This window comes from Typopeltis vanoorti, chromosome 18 (genome assembly GCF_054136105.1).
Source record: "Typopeltis vanoorti isolate ZY-2024b chromosome 18, IOZ_Tvanoo_1.0, whole genome shotgun sequence".
In the NCBI taxonomy this organism is placed as follows: domain Eukaryota; kingdom Metazoa; phylum Arthropoda; class Arachnida; order Uropygi; family Thelyphonidae; genus Typopeltis; species Typopeltis vanoorti.
This window is the reverse complement of record NC_143566.1, coordinates 110350865-110369846: the sequence shown is the minus strand read 5'-3', so window position 1 is coordinate 110369846 and position 18982 is coordinate 110350865. Positions and strand designations below refer to the sequence as shown.

General features: G+C 35.6%; 1 protein-coding gene across 1 annotated transcript in view; it reads right to left on the bottom strand.

Moving 5' to 3' along the window:
• LOC150097068 (uncharacterized) overlaps nucleotides 1-18982 on the bottom strand; it is a 221768-nt gene that overhangs the window by 64539 nt on the left and 138247 nt on the right. Inside the window, exon 11 of the mRNA XM_090408117.1 lies at nucleotides 8474-9555. Within this exon, the coding sequence (XP_090264243.1) occupies nucleotides 8474-9555 (1082 nt within the window). The remainder of the gene's footprint in view (nucleotides 1-8473; nucleotides 9556-18982) is intronic.

Genomic DNA, 18982 nt, shown 5'->3' with positions numbered 1-18982 from the left:
CGTGGTGAAATAGCATCACGTCCCACAGCCTTATTTACATCAAGTCTATTCAATTCCTCATATACCCCCTGTTCACTTACTAAAAGTTCCTCCTCCTCCTTTCTCACTGCTTTCAAGTTCTGCATGATGCCACATTCACAAGAATGAAATACCTTTAGAAATTGCTCACTAAATATCTCAACTATATCCTCTGCAGTAGTTATCATTCCTCCATTTTCACCAATCAATCCCATCCTACCATAATCATTCTTTCTTCTACTGGCGACATATCAAAAAAACTCCTTAGGATTTTTTTTGGCCGCTTTAGCTAACTGCTGCTCATACTGCATTCTTGCTACCCTTATCAAGTAACTGGTTGTTATAAATACTCAATACACTCTGATATTGCCTCCACCAAATAGTTCTTGAGTATGGCCCAAGCAGCATTGATATCCTTTCCATCCAGTTCCTCTTTCCAATTTATTATCGCAAGCTGTTTCCGGAACTTTTCGTAATTACCAGTCTTATAATTCCACATATATCCCTTTCTAACAGACGTCCTCGAATGACTGGTCACCCTGCACGTGATCACCTCGTGGTCACTCTCACCAACTGGTGGAAGATTTGACACCTCATTTATAATAACATCATCTGATGAGATGATCAAATCCAATACTCTTGATCCTAGTGTACCCTCCGTTACATGCTGCCTAAGGTAATTATCTTTCAAAAACTCCAAAAATTCATTTTCTTTACCCATAGATGCAGTCTCTTGCTTCCAGTCTATATCACCATAATTAAAGTCGCCCATAATTATAACTCATTTCTTGCTAGCTAGGCCAATTTGCCTATACATTTCCTTCTCATTACCCTCCATATTACCAGGTCTATAGCAACAACCCAACTAAATATTTCATCCTGTTTACTTTTACCTTACACCATACCGCCTCAAAACTGTGACCACTATTTGCACCTTGCAATTTCACCTTAGATGGGCACAACTCATCTGCTACCATTAACAGTACTCCTCCTCCCTTTCTTCCCTGTCTATCTTCACGAAAAATATCATATCCGTTCATCTCTATTCCTGTAAGGATGTCATCGTCATCTAACCACGTCTCACTTATACCAACAATTTTTGGGCGAACAGACTCGAGTAAAGCAACAATTTCGTTCCCCTTATTTCTAATATTTCTAGCATTAGTGAATAAACATAAGAAATCATTGCTGCTTCTACAAGTCCTATGAACGTCACTCCTACGATGTGACTCTTCAATACCCTCCCCAGTCACTTCCTCTATATTACCACCCATTCTACAACTTTCCTCACACCTAAACTCTTCCCACCCATCCCAGGCCATATCAATCTGTGTTTGTCCACTTACACATTCACCTCTGAATTCAGCACTGGCATTTTCATAAAGTTCCCCCCCCCCCCCCGTTTCCCGGTTTGTGTTGTACCTCCACTCTCTCATTTACTTCATTCATAATGTTCACCTCCCCATTTGCAAGTGAACAAATACCTCTCCCTACCCTACTTTTTTGCTCTTTCATATCACTTTGCACCACCTCAGATATATTCATTGCAGTCATTACTTCTGCCAGTAACAATCCCTCCAGCCGATTCACACCAAAACCATTTAAATGCAGCCCATCTTCTTTATACAATTCCATCCGTCCCTCAAATTCCTCCCACACATTCACAAAATGCATTCCATTCTCCTCACTCCTACTACAACCACCAACTCTTGTGCTCTCTTATTCCTCATGTCCAACATTTCAATCACTCTCTCCATTCTACCACCAGGAAAACAAACCTTATGCATCTTCTCATTCACCACACCTCTAATAATGGAATCTCCATAGAGAACCACTCTCGAATCATTTGATATATCTTTCGCATGGCCATCTTTCCTTCTGCTCTTTTTCACTCTTCCATGTATGTCTCTTAATTCTTTTCATCTCATTTCGCATGCAGTTCATCTCTTGCCTCATCATCATCAACTTTGCTTTCATGTCCGCATCCAATATATATTCCTGTCTGTCATTTTCATGTAGTTTCATATTATGTCTTTGGATATTTTTGGTCGCACAGCAAATCTGATGAGGATATCCATGGATAATTAACTGACCCATTTTCCTTCTCTTGAGCAACATTCTGATCCTGTAATGGAAGCTGCTGATCATGTATTTTAGGAATGTTTGGCATAATAGCAGTCGGCCTGGATGTATCCCAAGACATCATGGATCTACTGTCTTGATGTGAAGAACTGGCACAATATACCGAGGCAAATGTTGGTCTTGAAATTCACGCTTGCTCTTGTTATCATTCAGGAAGTGAGAGGTGTGATTGAAGTCTGATTAGTGGAATAATGAATCATTTAAAACTATATATTTAGAAATTTATGTACATTTAATCATACAAATAGAATATCATTTATAGAATAAATGTTGTATCTTTTTCAATTTAGCTACTTGAACACAAATTCTACCCTACGGTTTTTCTTTATGAACTGGTCAATAACATCATCATAAAAAGGTGGTTGTAACTTAATTTTCCCAAGCAACACGCACACTTGTAAAGGCTGGCTGAAGCTCACTGGCTAGAGCTACGTTGACTGCATATGGCCTGTGTTTAAGCAACAGAGTGAAATAACATGAAATGGCTATGTGTGCACATGAAATCACAGTGCTGCTGTGATTTCATGAGCACGAGGACCTGGAAACTCCTACAACCGACTAGACGAGCAAGCATCAGCCTTCAATACATAACGCAAAGCTCAATTATTGCCATGCAAGCTTAAGACATCTTCTGTCTACAAAAATAAAAGCCTAAATGGAATGCTTATAAATGCATGCATTTATTAACAAATAAATATTACTTCTTTCTCAATTAATGAGCTTGCACAGCAAGCATGGAGAATTTACCCCTGATATATGTGTGTATGTGTGTGTGTGTGTGTGTGTGTGTGTGTGTGAAAGATACCAAGAAATTTTATACTTTGTTTTTAATCCTTTTCCCAAGTAAGATAAACAAAGTTTTGCGAATATATATTTCATGCACAAAACTTTATTTTGCTTACTTGGGAAAAGGATTAAAAACCAAGTTTTCTTGGTATCTTTAATGTATAATAAAAAAAAAAATAAAAAATAAATTTTAGCCTATTTTTTCTACCCACTACCGGGTGAAGGCCTCTCCCATTGTGGGAGGTTTTGGGTCTACTGCTCCCATGGTGACCCAGTCCATATTGGCAGAAGACATAACAAACATCCATGCCTACGTGGGATTCGAACCCACAGCCTGTTGGCTGGAAAGCGGATATGCTAACCACCGGGCCAGCCAGGTCGGCTTAATGTATAATACAGCAGATTATACATTAAAGGTAAAAAACTTTCTACATATATATATATATATATATATATATATATACTTCCCTAATTTGAGGTCCAACAGATATACCCTCCTGAAGTGTGGCTTCTGAAAATTTTGGAACCATGAACTCTATATTATTGGAACCTAAATTAACTAAGTTCCTCATCTAATCAAATTACAAATTTCAGAGCTAACCAGTTTGCAATCAATTATGATTTGCTTATTTTGTGTATGTAGGCTGTTTAAAAGCAAACTGATAATTGCAACTTGCTTTTTTTTTGACACTATTTACTTCTAATTTCCATTCCTATATTGGTATCCAGTTAAGTTACACTGCTTTGAAAGAAATCAACAGGACCCCCCCCCCCACGGGCAAAGTGCAGCAGCCGGTATAAATGGGAGGAATATGATGCTCCCAAGTCAGTGCAACTGCGTCCAGGTGAAATGGCTGCGAGAAGGGAACTGCAGGAATTGGAAAGAGGCATTGTAATAGGATGCAATGTTGCAGGCCTATCTGTTTGGCTAATTGTCAACAAATTATGCCATCCCAGGTCAACAATCAGTGATACCATACTGAGAGGGAAGCACAGAGAGTTGACTACAGTCAACTCTCTGTGCTGTAGCCCCAGTTGATGACTAACTACACACTCACCAAACGTGACCATAAGGTGCTATGAAGGATAATATGTAAAAACTGCCATTCATCAGCTTACACATTGAATATGGAGGTCCGGGCATTGACTGGAACACGAATCTGCACAAAACAATTCAGAAATGAGGCTCACAACATGGGTTTCCATGGTAGGATCACAATATGCAATCACATTACCCGAACCGACATGTAGCGTCATCTTCAGTGGTGAAAAACGGGTGTGTACAGTGGACATGGAAGCTTAGAAAGCTGTGTTAGGGAGCAACAAATCATGCTACATCCAAGCAGATGAATGAGAGAGGGTGTGGCAGATGCCTGGTAAATGTCTCTTAACTGAATGCATAACCCCCAAGTATGAAATTCGGAGGTGGTGGTGTGATGGGATGGTCCTGATTTTTTCTAGTTTTGCGTTAAACCTCTCTTTGTGGTGCCATGAACACTGAACTCAGAGAGGTATCTGAACATTTGGAAAATGAAATGCTTCTTACTTTGTGGCATTTCAACTGAACTGATCATTGTTTCTTTCAGCAAGACATGCACTGAGTCATAAGGCTGTTGCTGTAACTGCGTGGTTTGTGGACATGAATGTCACCACACTTGACTGGACTCCACAGAGTCCTGATCTGAACACTACCGAACATCTGTAGGATGAAGTGGAAAGTCAGGCGAAATCAAGGGACATCTGTCCCACAACACTCAATTATCTCATTACATGTCTACAGGAAGAATGGTCCAAAATTCCTATTGTACACTTGTGGAAAGTATGCCCAAAGGATTGCTGCAGTTATCACAGCAAAAGGAGGTCCTACATATTCTAAAGGGTGGGTGCCATGACTGTTTGTTCCTCACACTACAGTGTCCATTGACTTCTTTCAGTATATATTGCAATAGGTTTACAGGCATGGAGACCAATGTGAAATATTTTCTATTTCATTTATGTTTTTAGCAATAAATATAACACTATTCTGTTTTTAGTATGGTCAAGTTTTGGTTTAAAAATAAAATTTGTCAGGGTTCCATTTTCAAAGACTCCACTATGTGTATAAATCATGCTATATTAAAAAGCTTTCAAGAAAGAACCATTGACATGTCATCCACTGAAAATGAATTTTACATGTAAAAGATGACATATTTATTTAGAGTGCTAAAAAATAAGTTTCGGTCAGGCAAAAATGTTTTGTTTAAGATTTTGATATGAATATAAACCTCTCATGATATTAAAAACTTAACAATGCAAATATGTGTGTTTTTATAGAAAGTATACAAAAGGAATAACATGAATATGTAAAAAAAAAAAAGTCCATGGAATCAAACATTGATGACATTATTTATATTTAACAAATTTAATTTCACATATATTTTTAAGACTTTTCAATCCATGTTTTCCCACATCTACTTTCTAAATATATCTCTTTGCTCTAAAAGCATCATTTTCACCCCCCCACACACTTATTATCAGAAATGGTTGCAAAAATTATTCAGATGGAATGAACACATTCTTGAAATGTGTGGGAAGAAAGAATAAAAAAATTAATTCACCTGCTTAGTTCCTTTATTAATTAGCAATCATCATTTGTTTTCCAGAACAAACTGTATTTACTAACACAATGCTTTATCTCTATTTTTATTACCTTTCATTATTATTATTATGACTTTATTCATACAACTAAAACACAGTCAAAACAACATATCATTCAAACAACAATTTGACTGGTGATACAGAACAATTCAGAATCTACCAAAGAATCTAAGAACAGTTTGTCAGGCAGTGTCGTAAAATATTGACTGTTCCAAGTAATGCCATTTTTGTAGATCATATGTTGTCAATTCGCTGATGTTTAATTCTTGTAAATAGTTAGATAATATCTTTGAAATTGCACCAAGTTCACCAATAACAATGGGATGATTTTGGCATGTTTAAACCACAACTGGCTAACTGATTGCCAGATCTCGATATTTAGTAATTGTTTCCAGTTCTTTGTTGTTGATATTGTTATCAGTGGATACTATGATGCCAATAATCCAAACTTGTTGATGTTCAATAATTGTCAAGTCTATTGTGTTCCAATGATGAATCAGTTTGCATTCTGAAGTCCCAGAGAATTTTTGCTATTCGTTTTCCAGTACTGTCTCGATTTTATGAAGCCACCAATTATCAGAAATAGGAAAACCATATTTTTTGCATACATGCCAAATGGCCACTTTTATTATTATTATACAAGACGGTATTTCCATGCTAACTATGCTAACCATTATTCACACAGCACCAATCATATCTCAACTTAAAACCCATTCCCCATTGCGGCACTCACAGCTGGCAATCCATTCACTGATTCCTCTCTCTACAAGCAAAAATATTAGTCTGCACACTCTTACTAAAACTACACAATCCCACAGCTTCCAGGAGTGACCTTGTTCTCTCCCTGCATTTCAACATCAAAAAATTTCTTTTGTGTTAATTATATAGAATCTCTTTAGTAATTTATAAGTTTCTATCATAGTAAGCATTTCACAGAGCTGTCACCAGTTTTGGCACTTGTCTCTGAATCATCTTTACCACCCCCAAGAAACCCAGGTTACTAAATCTGTGAACACTAGCCAAGATGCAGTTGAATCATAGGCTTATATAAAGAGGGATAATAACCTCCCTATCTTTACTTGTCAGTGTATTTTTCATCCAAGTAATCTTTTGAGCTATTCTGCCAAATTTTGCAATATGCCCTTCAAATCTCCCCCCAACGTTCTGGCCTCATCAATTTCCTGCAATTCAGTATCATCAATATAATAACAAGTAATCTTTTCATGAAGTGCATAACCTTTCAAACACCACTTTCACCATACTTTCACAAAAAAAGAGGGAGAAAGTTTAACTGCATGTTTAGGAAATGTGCTTTTCTCTTTTAGTAAAACTGTTCATTGTATGCCATATGGTATTGCTGAGAGATTAGTAGCTCATCAGATTTTTCTGTTAATACTTCTATATCTTCCATGATTCTCCTTATATAAGCAGCGTGCTCACCTTGTCAATACCTGAACTTCTAATTCATTTCATACCTACAACTGTCCTACAACAATGTGCACTTCTTCTTCTTCTTGAGTATTCTGCAATTGAGCAGGTTCTTCTCTTAGTAGCAAAAACTTTCCTCCAACTCTCTTCTGTTTTGAGCCTTCTCTTTCAAGATTGTGTATACCTGTCTCCATTCAGCATGTCATCTAGCATTGTTTTCCTTATTCTTCCTCTGGGTCTTTTTCCGTCTATTTTTCCTTCGATGGCATCTCTGATGATTCCATTTCCTCTCAGAATATGTCCGATCCAGTTTCCCTTTCTTCTTTTTATCCTCCTTAACAGACTTCTTTCTTCTTCTACTCATTTTAAGACCTCTTCATTAGTTATTTTATCTGTCCATTTGATTTTTTCCATCCTTCTCCAAATCTCAAAGTTCTCCAAAATCTTAATTTCTTCTTTCTTCAATTTCCAAGTTTCAGCTGTCTAGAGGGTAACACTCCACACATAACATTTTATTAGTCTTTTCTTTAGGTTTCTGTCCATTTTACTTCGCAATAAATTCCATTTTCTATTAAAGGCATCTCTTCTCATCGCTATTCTTGCTTTTATGTCACTTTTACATCTTGCATCACTGCTAATCACACTTCCTAGATATTTAAATGTCTTTACTTGATTCAATTTTTCCCCATTTATTATGTTGTCCATATTTGCCTCTTTCCTTGCTACTTTCATTAGCTTTGTTTTTTTTTATATGTTAATTTTCATTCCATAATTAATACAGGACTCCACTAATCTGTTCAACAGATGTTGTAGTCCTGTTTCAGTATTTGATAATAATGCCTTGTCACCTGCATATTGTATTGCAAATATCTGTCTACCTCCAATTTTTATTCCTTCTTCTGAATTCTCCAGTGCTGCTTTTAACATTGCTTCAGAATACATGTTAAACAAAATTAGTGACAGAGAACAGCCTTGTCTTACTCCTCGTCCAATAATACCTGGTTCTGCTGTACCAGGTATGTCTCTCACCATGGCAGTTTGTCGCATGTATAGTGAAATAATTAGCCTTCTGTCTTTCCAATCTATACCAATCTTTTCCATTACTTCCATCTTATCCCATTTTACAAAGTCAAAAGCTTTTTCTTTTACTTTAAAAAGATAAATTACAATAATTAGTGCTTTTTTTAGCAGTAGCAAATGACATGGTATTCATATTATCTTCTGACATTCTGGCTACAAGCAAGATAGATTTACAAAAACACTGGTGTAATAGATTATACTTAATTATTCTTGTAAGTGTCACTTGATCTTAAATGAAATTACTAATGCTAATTATGGAATTTAACAGTTTTATCTTATTTGCAATCAAAAATTAAAATAATTATTTTATTGTAAACAATTAAAAAGCAACTATAAATTCAATATATACATAGGAAATCAACATATATTAATTTTTACCTACTTCAGAAAGTGATTGATTTGTGTCATTTGAGACACTTTCTTCTTTGGTTTCCTCATCTTGCGAGATTCCCTCCTGAGAGTTATTTGGTTCAACTTGTCCTTCAGTAAGTTCTTCAGGAATGTTGACATACTGACTCAGAGCCAATGACCCATCTGGCTCGGGGAGATACCAACTGTGATTGATGGAAGCAGCAAAAAGAGACTCTAATGTACTACCTATAGGAATATTCTGATGATGTTCATCAGAAAGATCATTAGAAAGTTTACCTGAAAGATCTTCCATGGTTTCATCTGATATCCCCATGTTTATATGCTGTACAAGCGATGATTCTTCTGCATTAATTCTGTTATCTTCATTTGTTGCACTTAAGGTGATAACAGAGTCTTTTTTTTGATGTTCTTCGATGGGCAATTGGCACATTCTATTTGCAGATGAATCACCATTTTCTAGTACTTGCAACAAGGATATATCTTGACTTTTTTCTGTCTTTTCAATTGAAGTACCCTCGGAATTATCTGATTTTCCATTTATGTCTGTAGTATGTGCAAATGTAAGTATATTAATTGATTCATCAGTATTATTTTCATTCAAAATAGATACAGTTAAATTCTTTTCCTTCAAATCACTAGCAGGTGATGTGCTCACTTCATCTATATTTTGTAAATGCTGATTAACATCTGTATCTATAAAAGCAACTATATTAACTTTCTCACTGGTATGAGTTTCTGAAAGAACAGGTATTTCTAAATTCAAGGTATGTTTCCCATTTATTACTTCTGAGTTTGATTTGTCTTGCTCATCAGCCAATTTATCAGAAATTTCATTATCTGTTCTTTCATTAGAATCAAGATTCAAGGAAGAAATATATTCAGTGGCATCTTTTAAGTGATTAAAATTATGATCAGGAAGTACCTCTTGTTCATTTGGTAATTTCTCAACAGCATTCTCTGGAAAAGTAGAATGTATTTTAACAGTAGAATGATCATTGCACAAATTCTCAATAATGGCAATTTCAGATGGCTGCACTTCAGTAGTCTGACTGAGATTTTTTTCAGTGGAAATAAGGCAGCTTTTATTGCTTCCTGTTTAAAAAAAAAAATTTCAGATTTCAAATGATTAGGATAAAAATAAAAATATTTCAACATAAATAGCTGAATAATATGACTATTAGTGGGTGTTATTAAAAAAATCTGCAAAAAATAAAAACTATAAATATAAAATTTATTGCTGAGAGAAATAAATTTTATAACATTTCAATAAGTAAATTATGAATGAATTATGTTAAAATTAGTCTCAACAGGAAATTTCAATAATTGTCTTCTATGTTAATCTTGACATACAAAGTACCAACATACAGTAAGTTTTTAGAGACTTTCATTGATGGGACTATTATTCCTTGATATATATAATTTCACCTAGAGCTGTTTTGTTATAAAGCATTTGGTAGAGCCTCTGCTACTAATGGCTCAGTTAAGAAGTTTGAGCACGGTTAGTAGTTGGAAGGGGCCAATCATTCGATGCTGTTGGCACACTCTCCCTCGATGAGTCTTTGAACTTCCTGGAGGTGTCAAATAATAATAATACTAATATTTGAAAATTCTGCACGTCCACATCCAGTCGATAGAGATCACTTTTTTTTTTAAATTAAATTAAACAAAAATACCTAACAACTGTTAATATTTTAAGCAGAAATCTAAGTACAGTTGTACTCAGATTAACACAGCTTTCTTTTATAACTTTTTTGTAACTTCTTTTATAACTGTTATACAAACAACTCTGAGTACATTTTAAATCTAGTTTCCAGTTACAGACTAGTCTGTATATCAGTAATTGTGGTCAGGATACTGGAGAAGTTGGTTAGGAATAAAATACAGAATGGAGTTATGGGATTCTCTATGATGATCAGAATGGGTTTGTAAAGAGCAAGTCTTATTTCAAAAAATCTACTCGCATTTTTTAATAAGGTGAACAATTAGTTGGATAAGAGAGATTCAATACAATGATATTCATGAACTTTCCAGAGGCATTTGGAAATTTAGAATCATGTGATAAGTTGATGTCTGCAAAACATCTTTTGCAAACATCAACTTAGATAACAGACTAGTTAGATACATTGAAGACTGGCTCTCTGAAAAATATCAGAAAGTTGTGTATGAGGCAGTACCCCAAGAAGTGGTATTATGGCAAAAGAAACCACAAATGAAGGACTAGTAGTGCATGGGAATGGTCAAGGAGTGTTTGAAGGAAGTAGTAGCAGTCAGGAGGATAAATCAAGTGAGAAGTAAATGGATGAGTAGCATCATTAAGCAGAAGCCGCAAAAGAGTTTGCAGAGGAAATTTAAAAAGAAATGTGCAGCAAGCTTATGAGAATTGGAGAGCATAGGTTAGAAGGGTGACCATTATTGCAAAATCAGAGTATGAGAGGAAATTAGGTGAGTGAATGAAAGGCAATCCTAAAGAGATGTTGCAGTATGCAGAAAGTGAAATGAAGAATAACTATCTTTTTAAATAAGAAGGGAGATTGAAGTAGACAAAATAGTTGAGTTGTTGCAGTAACAGATGTGACAAACCGAATTAAGGTGCATAGGATATTACAAAACCTTAATGTGAGTACAGCTATGAGATTAGATGGGATAGTACAAGAATTGTACTACAAGTCAGCTTGCTTAGTACAAGAATGTGCTAAGGAACCTGCAGTGCCAGATTGCTTAAGTCTCAGCTCCGGTTGGGTCCCAAGGGAGGAAACAGAGAAGGAAATAGTTCCATTGCATAAAGGAGGCTCCAAGATAGTCATCAAGTGATTAGATCTAGGAATGATGGTGAAGGTATTAGACCATTCCCATGCACTACTAGTCCTTCATTTGTGGCTACATGGTGATACTGTTGAACTTTGCAAAGGCATTTGACAGGATACCGCACAGGACTCTGTTGCATAAATCAGAGCAAATGGATATGGATATGATGCTAGTAGTATGGATAATATGGTGGCTGATGGAGAAAACAGAGTCCAGAAGGAAGCATGCAACTAGTAGTGTGACACTTTATTATTAATGAAGTTAGGGATTTGGAAGTGCCACCAGATGATGAGTTAAAGTTCAGAGAGCATATTGCAAAAGTGGAAGGCTCAGAATACCTGATTCAGGGATAAGAAGTTATACCTTATAAAGAGATAATATGGCTCCATCTGAGACATTTATGCACAGATCTGGTCACTTTGGTTTCTTGAGGGTGAGGAAGAGGTGGAGAGAATCCAGAGGTGAGTGACAAGTTGGTAGTAGGTCTATGCAATACTTCTTACAGAAATTGGTTGATAGGCAAAAAAACAGGTGATGATATGATAGAGACATATTTAAAGAGTTTTATAAGTTTAATGTAGAGGAAATTTTTCAGTATACAACAACTAGTGGAGAATAATAAATTTAGTTTAATCCTTTATCCAAGTGTGAGCAAACAAAGTTTGTGCCTGAAAGTATCTTCAGGACTGGGGTAAGGTGGTACAACACCAGTGAACTCCTTGCAAAGGTGGAGCAAGCTACCAACACTCCTATCTCAGTATCTCCCATAATGCAAAACACATCTCCTTGCGGATATGTCTAATGTTATGCATTAAGGGAAGGGCCACAACCCAGACTAGTTTCGACCTTTATTGAGGTCTCTTCAGTGGGAGCCAGGCCCAAGTGGAGATACCAGGCAGAAGCATTAGCAGGTCATCTCTATCTATATAAACTTTCAACTAGTGGAGAAAGAGAAAACTATGGATTCCTTAGCAAAATAGTTGGCATGGATGTGATGAATAGATTTTTTTTGACTGGAGAATAGCAAAATAGTGGAATGGGTTGGCAGAGTCAGTTGTGATACTCTGTCGGTGAATGAGTTCTAAGCAAAATATGACAGGTATCATGTGAATGACAGTGCTTGTGAAATGTTTAATGGCCTCCCACGATGAGTCTACAAACTCCACAGAGATCCTTTCATGGAGTAAGAATAATAATAATACCATAACAACAGCATTACCACTAATTATTCAAAATAATATAATTAAAGTAGCCTCTTTTAAACAGCAGCTAACCTCTTACTTGTTCAGATTCAAATATGAATCCTATCAAGGGCAGTTTTTTTTTTTTTTTTATGACTTCCATCCACAAAAGACTAACCTTATAAATTAATGGTGCCAAGAAATTATATTCTTGGTTTAATCCTTTAGCAAGTGTAAGCAAACAAAGTTTGCACATAAAGTAATTTCACGATTTGGCAACTCATATATATAGAGGCTAATGACTTCACATCCCTTGCCTTAGTGTCCCATAATGCAAAGCACGTATCCTTATGGACATATATAATGCTATAATGTATAATGACATGTATAATGCTACGCATTATAGGAAGATTCATTACCCAGAATGGTTTTAACCTTTATTCAGGTCTCATCAGTGGGAGCCAGACCCAGAAGTGATACCAAGGTTGAAGTGCGTCACATCTTATTATTAAAATACTCAGGATTAGAGATAGCTGTTGAAAGTTTTTCCACTTAGTTATAGGCATAGCATTATACATGTCCATGAGGATACATGCTTTGCATTATGGGACACTAAGGCAAGGGATGTTAAGTCATTAGCCTCTATATACGAGTTGCCAAATCGTGAAATTACTTCACATGCAAACTTTGTTTGCTTACACTTAGATAAAGGATTAAACCAAGAATATAATTTCTTGGCACCTTTAATTTATAGTATAACCAAGTGGTAAAACTTTCAATGACTAACCTTATAGTACATTAGTACTGTTGGATTCTAAATGAAGAGAAATGAAAATTGTTAATACTTCTTTCAGAATCCAACATAATTCTCCATGTCAAAGGTAAAACTTGTAAATATTATTTATTGTTTGTCTCTTGCTTATAGTGTGTTATTCATATAATTGACTTGAATTTTGTTTATTATTATTTAATAATATAATCTTAAGTAATGTAATAGCAATAAATAGGCTCTGTATAAAAATATTATTCTTTTAATTTACTATATTATATAATAATATTATAAGAAGCTGTGCATGTATGTTATAGAATTTGTGTTTATTATGATTGAATGTGATTTATATGAACTATGGATTATTTCTTTATTTGTATTTCTGAAAGAGAATGTATATATGTAAGTTTCATGTACCCTATGTGAACGATGATATTTTTTTTTATTTATCATTACTGAAAGAGAAAGTAATTTTATGTAATTCTTCTGGATGGATTTGATTGGCTGTTGTCAAGGAAATAGAGTTAATTTTAGATAGTGCGTGCATGGGGCATGAGCTATGGTATTTGAAGGGAGAAGAAGTTAATATAAGCTGAACAAGCTAGAACCAGATTTTGGTGGGAAGAATGAAGGTATTTTATTAGAAAACGAAAGTAAACAGGGGAGAAGCATTCAGGACAGCACGGGTGGCAGTAAAGGGAATTTGGAAATGCCATAAATAAATTAAGAAGGGACTGGGAAATTAATAAGCAATTAGGAATATTTCTATGGAATTCTAAAATTACGTCGAATTCCAATTGTTTTGAGGAAGAATAGTGCAAAGCTGAAATTAATGTGTAGAAGAAAATAAGGAATAAGTAATTAAAAGAAACACACATATTAACCACAGTGAAAATTATTTAAATGTAAATATTTCATCCTAAGTATCTTAGGACATCATCAGTACAGTAGTTTAAAACAATAATAGGAATAACATACAGTTAGGGCACACGATTACAATAGAATCTCATTTTTTTCTGTAACACGTTACGCACGTTTAATGAGATTCTATTGTAATCATGTGCCCTAACTGTATGTTATTCCTATTATTGTTTTAAACTACTGTACTGATGATATCCTAAGATACTTAGGATGAAATATTTACAATTAAATAATTTTCACTGTGGTTAATATGTGTTTCTTTTAATTATGATCGCACCACAGGTTTCGTTATTTAAAAAAGGAATAAGTAGATTACCTGAAACGAGTGCATCAAGACTTGTGAAGCTCTATGTTTAATATTTCCATTATATAGTGAAGATTCCTTTTGAATAGTGTTACTTCAAAGTGATAGTTAACTTCAGTTTTAAGTGTGCCTATAGTGAATCCGATGTGCAAAGGATGTAACCCGGTAAGAGCAGTCCAATTTTTTTATATTTCAGCGTGAAGAAATAAGAGTTAGCTCCGCCCGATATATCTTAACATTAACTGTGGTGTTCTACTAAAATAAGCCAAAGTATGGAGCTTTAAAGTGTTCCCCCCCCCCTTGAAATAACTGCCTCATAACTGAATTAAGTGTTTGTTGACTAAGAGAGAATTAGAGAATTCTACTTTAAGAATATTTACTGTAAGATTCTGTAACATTGAACTGTGTGAACCATTTTTAATTATTCGGAAGAATGTAGATGTTGAAAGTTTATTTTTCACTTGGTTAGACTATAATAAATTTAGTTTAATCCTTTTTCCAAGTGTGAGCAAACAAAGTTTGTGCCTGAAAGTATCTTCAGGACTGGGGTAAGGTGGTACAACACCACGCAACTCGTTGCAAAGGTGGAGCAAGGTACCATCACTCCTATCTCAGTATCTCCCATAATGCACAACACATCTCCTTGGGGATATGTATAATGTTATGCATTAAGGGGAGGGCCACTACCCAGACTAGTTTCGACCTTTATTGAGGTCTCTTCAGTGGGAGCCAGGCCCAGTCCTGAAGATACTTTCAGGCACAAACTTTGTTTGCTCACACTTGGAAAAAGGATTAAACTAAATTTATTATAGTCTAACCAAGTGAAAAATAAACTTTCAACATCTTTCTCTAAATCCAGAGTAATTTAATAAAAAGGTGGCACACCGTTTGGCAACTCCTATAGGTAAAGATGACCTGCCATTGTTTCTGCCTGGTATTTCCACGTCTGGGCCTGGCTCCCACTGAAGAGACCTCAATAAAGGTCGAAACTAGTCTGGGTAGTGGCCCTCCCCTTAATACATAACATTATACATATCCGCAAGGAGATGTGTTGTACATTATGGGAGATACTGAGATAAATTGATGGTAGCTTGCTCCACCTTTGCCACGAGTTGCCCGGTGTTGTACTACCTTACCCCAGTCCTGAAGATACTTTCAGGCACAAACTTTGTTTGCTCACACTTGGAAAAAGGATTAAACTAAATTTATTATTATTATGGAAGAATGTAGAATTGACAGCTGGATGTCTGATGCCTAAAGTATTATGTTTGTTATGAATATTTGAACTAAGTTGATTTGCATTATTATTATTATTATTATTGTTCCGGGAAACTCCAAGGAGTCGACAGACTCATCGAGGGAGGCCCTAACATCATGTCTGGAACAACTATTCAACATTCACACAGTATCTATCATATCTTGCCTTGAACTCATTCACGGTCGTAGCACCCACAACAGACTCTGGAAGCTTATTCCACTCATTCACCACTCTCCAAGTAAAAAACCTAGCTCTAACACCCTTGTCAACCACGCTCTTGCCCAGCTTCCATGCATGGCCCCTAGTCCTCCCACCACCAGTCATATTTTCAAAAATATCTTCTTGATCAATCTTATAAAAACACTTCAGTAATTTGAATGTCTCAATCATATCACCCCTCCTTCGCCTATTGTCCAATTTCTGCAACCCACAAATCCTCAACCTATTCTCATAAGGTTCATTCCACAGTCCTGCTATCATCTTGGTCACTCGTCTCTGGACCCTCTCCACTTCCTCCCCATCACATTATCTTGTTTTCAAAGTTATACTTAATGTACATGTTATATAACCCTGTATTAAATGTTTTGTTTCATTGATTTCAATTTGGTGTTTGCCTGATTCTCTTTCATTGCACCGCTCATAAAGTTTATCGGACCTTGCGGGAGCCTTAAATATTCATTTTAAACTCAGCCTGTAGAAAAGTGAGTTTGCTGAATTTAGTTGATGACTGATTCCACTAAATTATATAGACTAATCTGAGTATAGGGTGGTGCAGGATAATATAAATTTGTCTATATTGGATTAGTAATCAACCAACAATTAATTAAGATAATAAAAAATAGATAATTTAAATAAGAACTACGTTCTAACAAGATAGCGGATTCAGAGCCAGGATGTACGATCCAACAGTACCATAGGTTGTTTAAAGTTTTTTTCTACCTTTATTACTTTTATATAATTTTTTTTGTAATTTTCTTTATTTTTTTATATAATCTGGATATTCTGTAGAAACCTTGCTCCATAGCAAGATTTTCATGGAACTTTTTCAAGTCACTGATTCCAGTAAGCAGAGAGGTGATCTCACACTGAGCAGCGAAATTTATATCCCCCATGAAGACACTGTACATACAATCATCCATTCCCATAGTTGGATTTGAACTTGTGGCCTATTGGCTGGAGAGTAAATGTGCTAAACACAGGATCAACAAGCTGGCCTTCTCAGCCAATTCTCATTACAGCGATATTCTGTTACAAGCAAATTCACTGAGTAACAAACTAGTTAAAAAAAAGTCCCAGCCAAAGCACAATAGCATCAATGTTATTTTAGAGAAAATTCACACCAGCAAAGCATCCATTATAAAATTCTCACTATAGCAAACCTGCAGGTTTGCTATAGTGAGAATTGAATGTAGTAGTCAGTGTAGTACATGCCACTATAGTGAACTCATTCAAAATAACAGTCAACCAAAAATTTCCAAAGGCAAATTCTTTATAGCTTCAATGCTATACTAAAGAAAATTTACATGAGTAAACTTTCCAGAAACAAACTTTTCCTTATGAGTTTTTTATACCAAGAAAAAACTTAAGGGGGATGCTTAAGGGTCAAAGCTGTATAACTGAGAGGAGGCCTCCACATAGCATTTAAAGGAATGCGGAGAACCGACCAGGGCTTCTAACCTAATGTCCAATCCTCACCTTCTTGTGGTGCACTTTGTTGGGTATCTACATGGATACAGAAACCAAAAAGACAAAAACTGGTGAGATCTTTCTGAGCAATAAATACAAAATGTTATACTTAGGAAATGACAATCAAGGAAAAGAAGGAGTAGCCATAGTATTCAACACAAAATACGAGGCTAATCTTCTTGAATGGCAGACAGTCTCAAGTAGAGGGATGTGGGCAAATATCAGAATGGTGTACTGGACAATGAGACTTATTTGTGCCTATGGTCCCACAGAAGGTTCTACTAAGGTAGAAGTGAGGAAGTTTTTGAGGATTTAGAGAAAGCATCTGATTCAATGAAAAAGGAAAAGTTGGTCCTTGTTGGGGATCTAAATAGCAGAGTAGGAAATGACTGTCAGACATACAAAAATATTTTGGGAAAATTTGGAGAAAAGATCAAAGCTAATAATAATGGTAAATACCTGTTAGATTTCTGCTCAGGACATGGACTGGTTATTACTAACACCATGTTCCAACATAAAAATGTGCACAAATTCACATGGAGAGAAGAGGCAAGGAATAAGAAAAGTCTCATTGACTATTTTATTGTTGATAATGATGTTTTCTCCCTGGTGCAGGACACCAGAGTGTACAGAGGATTTGAAATTGGAAGTGATCACTATTTAGTCTTTAGCAGGATAAAATTGAATTTCATATTGAAAAGAATAACATGTAAGAAAGTTTTAAAGCAAATAAAAGTTGAGCAGCTCTCAGATGTGAACTGTACACTAAAATACACAAAGATTATTGAAGAAAAAAATGAAAGAGTTTGAGAACAGGAACCAAACCTTGGAGATTCAGTGGCAAGCCTGGAAGAAAACCCTGATTGATTCAGCAAAAGAGGCATGTGGTGAGGTTGTCTGCAAGGATAGAAAAATCAGAACACCATGGTGGACACAGGAAGTTAAAGAGGCAGTGAAGGAAAAGAAGAAAGCATATCAAAAGTTCCTGGCAAATAAGTCAGCTTTTACTCTTACAGAATACAGAGACAAATGTAAGAAAGCAAAACACTATGTAAAACTAGCTAAACAAAAGTCATCGGAGGACTTTGGCAAGAACATAAAAAATAAATATCAAGAAGGTGGTAAGATATTCTGGAGGTTGTTCAAGAAGCTTAGAAATGGAGTAAAGAGTGCTGTAAAAGGAGTTAGAGATGATAAAGGTGACATGAAAACAGGAGAAAAAGATATCCTTGAAGTATGGAGTAATTACTTCGAAAAATTGCCAAATGAAACAAGCAGTGATAGCACAGTGGTAAAAAACACTCAACAGGCATACAGTCAGGGATACATATCCATACTTGGAGTAGAAAAAGCCATCAAAGGCTTGAAATGTGGAAAGGCAGCAGGAGTAGATGATATTTGACCAGAAATGCTGTAGTATGTGGTATAAAAGTCTTACAATGGCTGCACTGCATAGTTCAGAAAGCCTGGACAGAGGGACGAATTCCCGATGATTGGAGCAAAGCTCTAATAGTACCCATATATAAAAAGGTAAATAAAACTGAATGTGAGAATTACAGAGGTATTTCCCTATTGAGTGTTCCTGGCAAGATCTA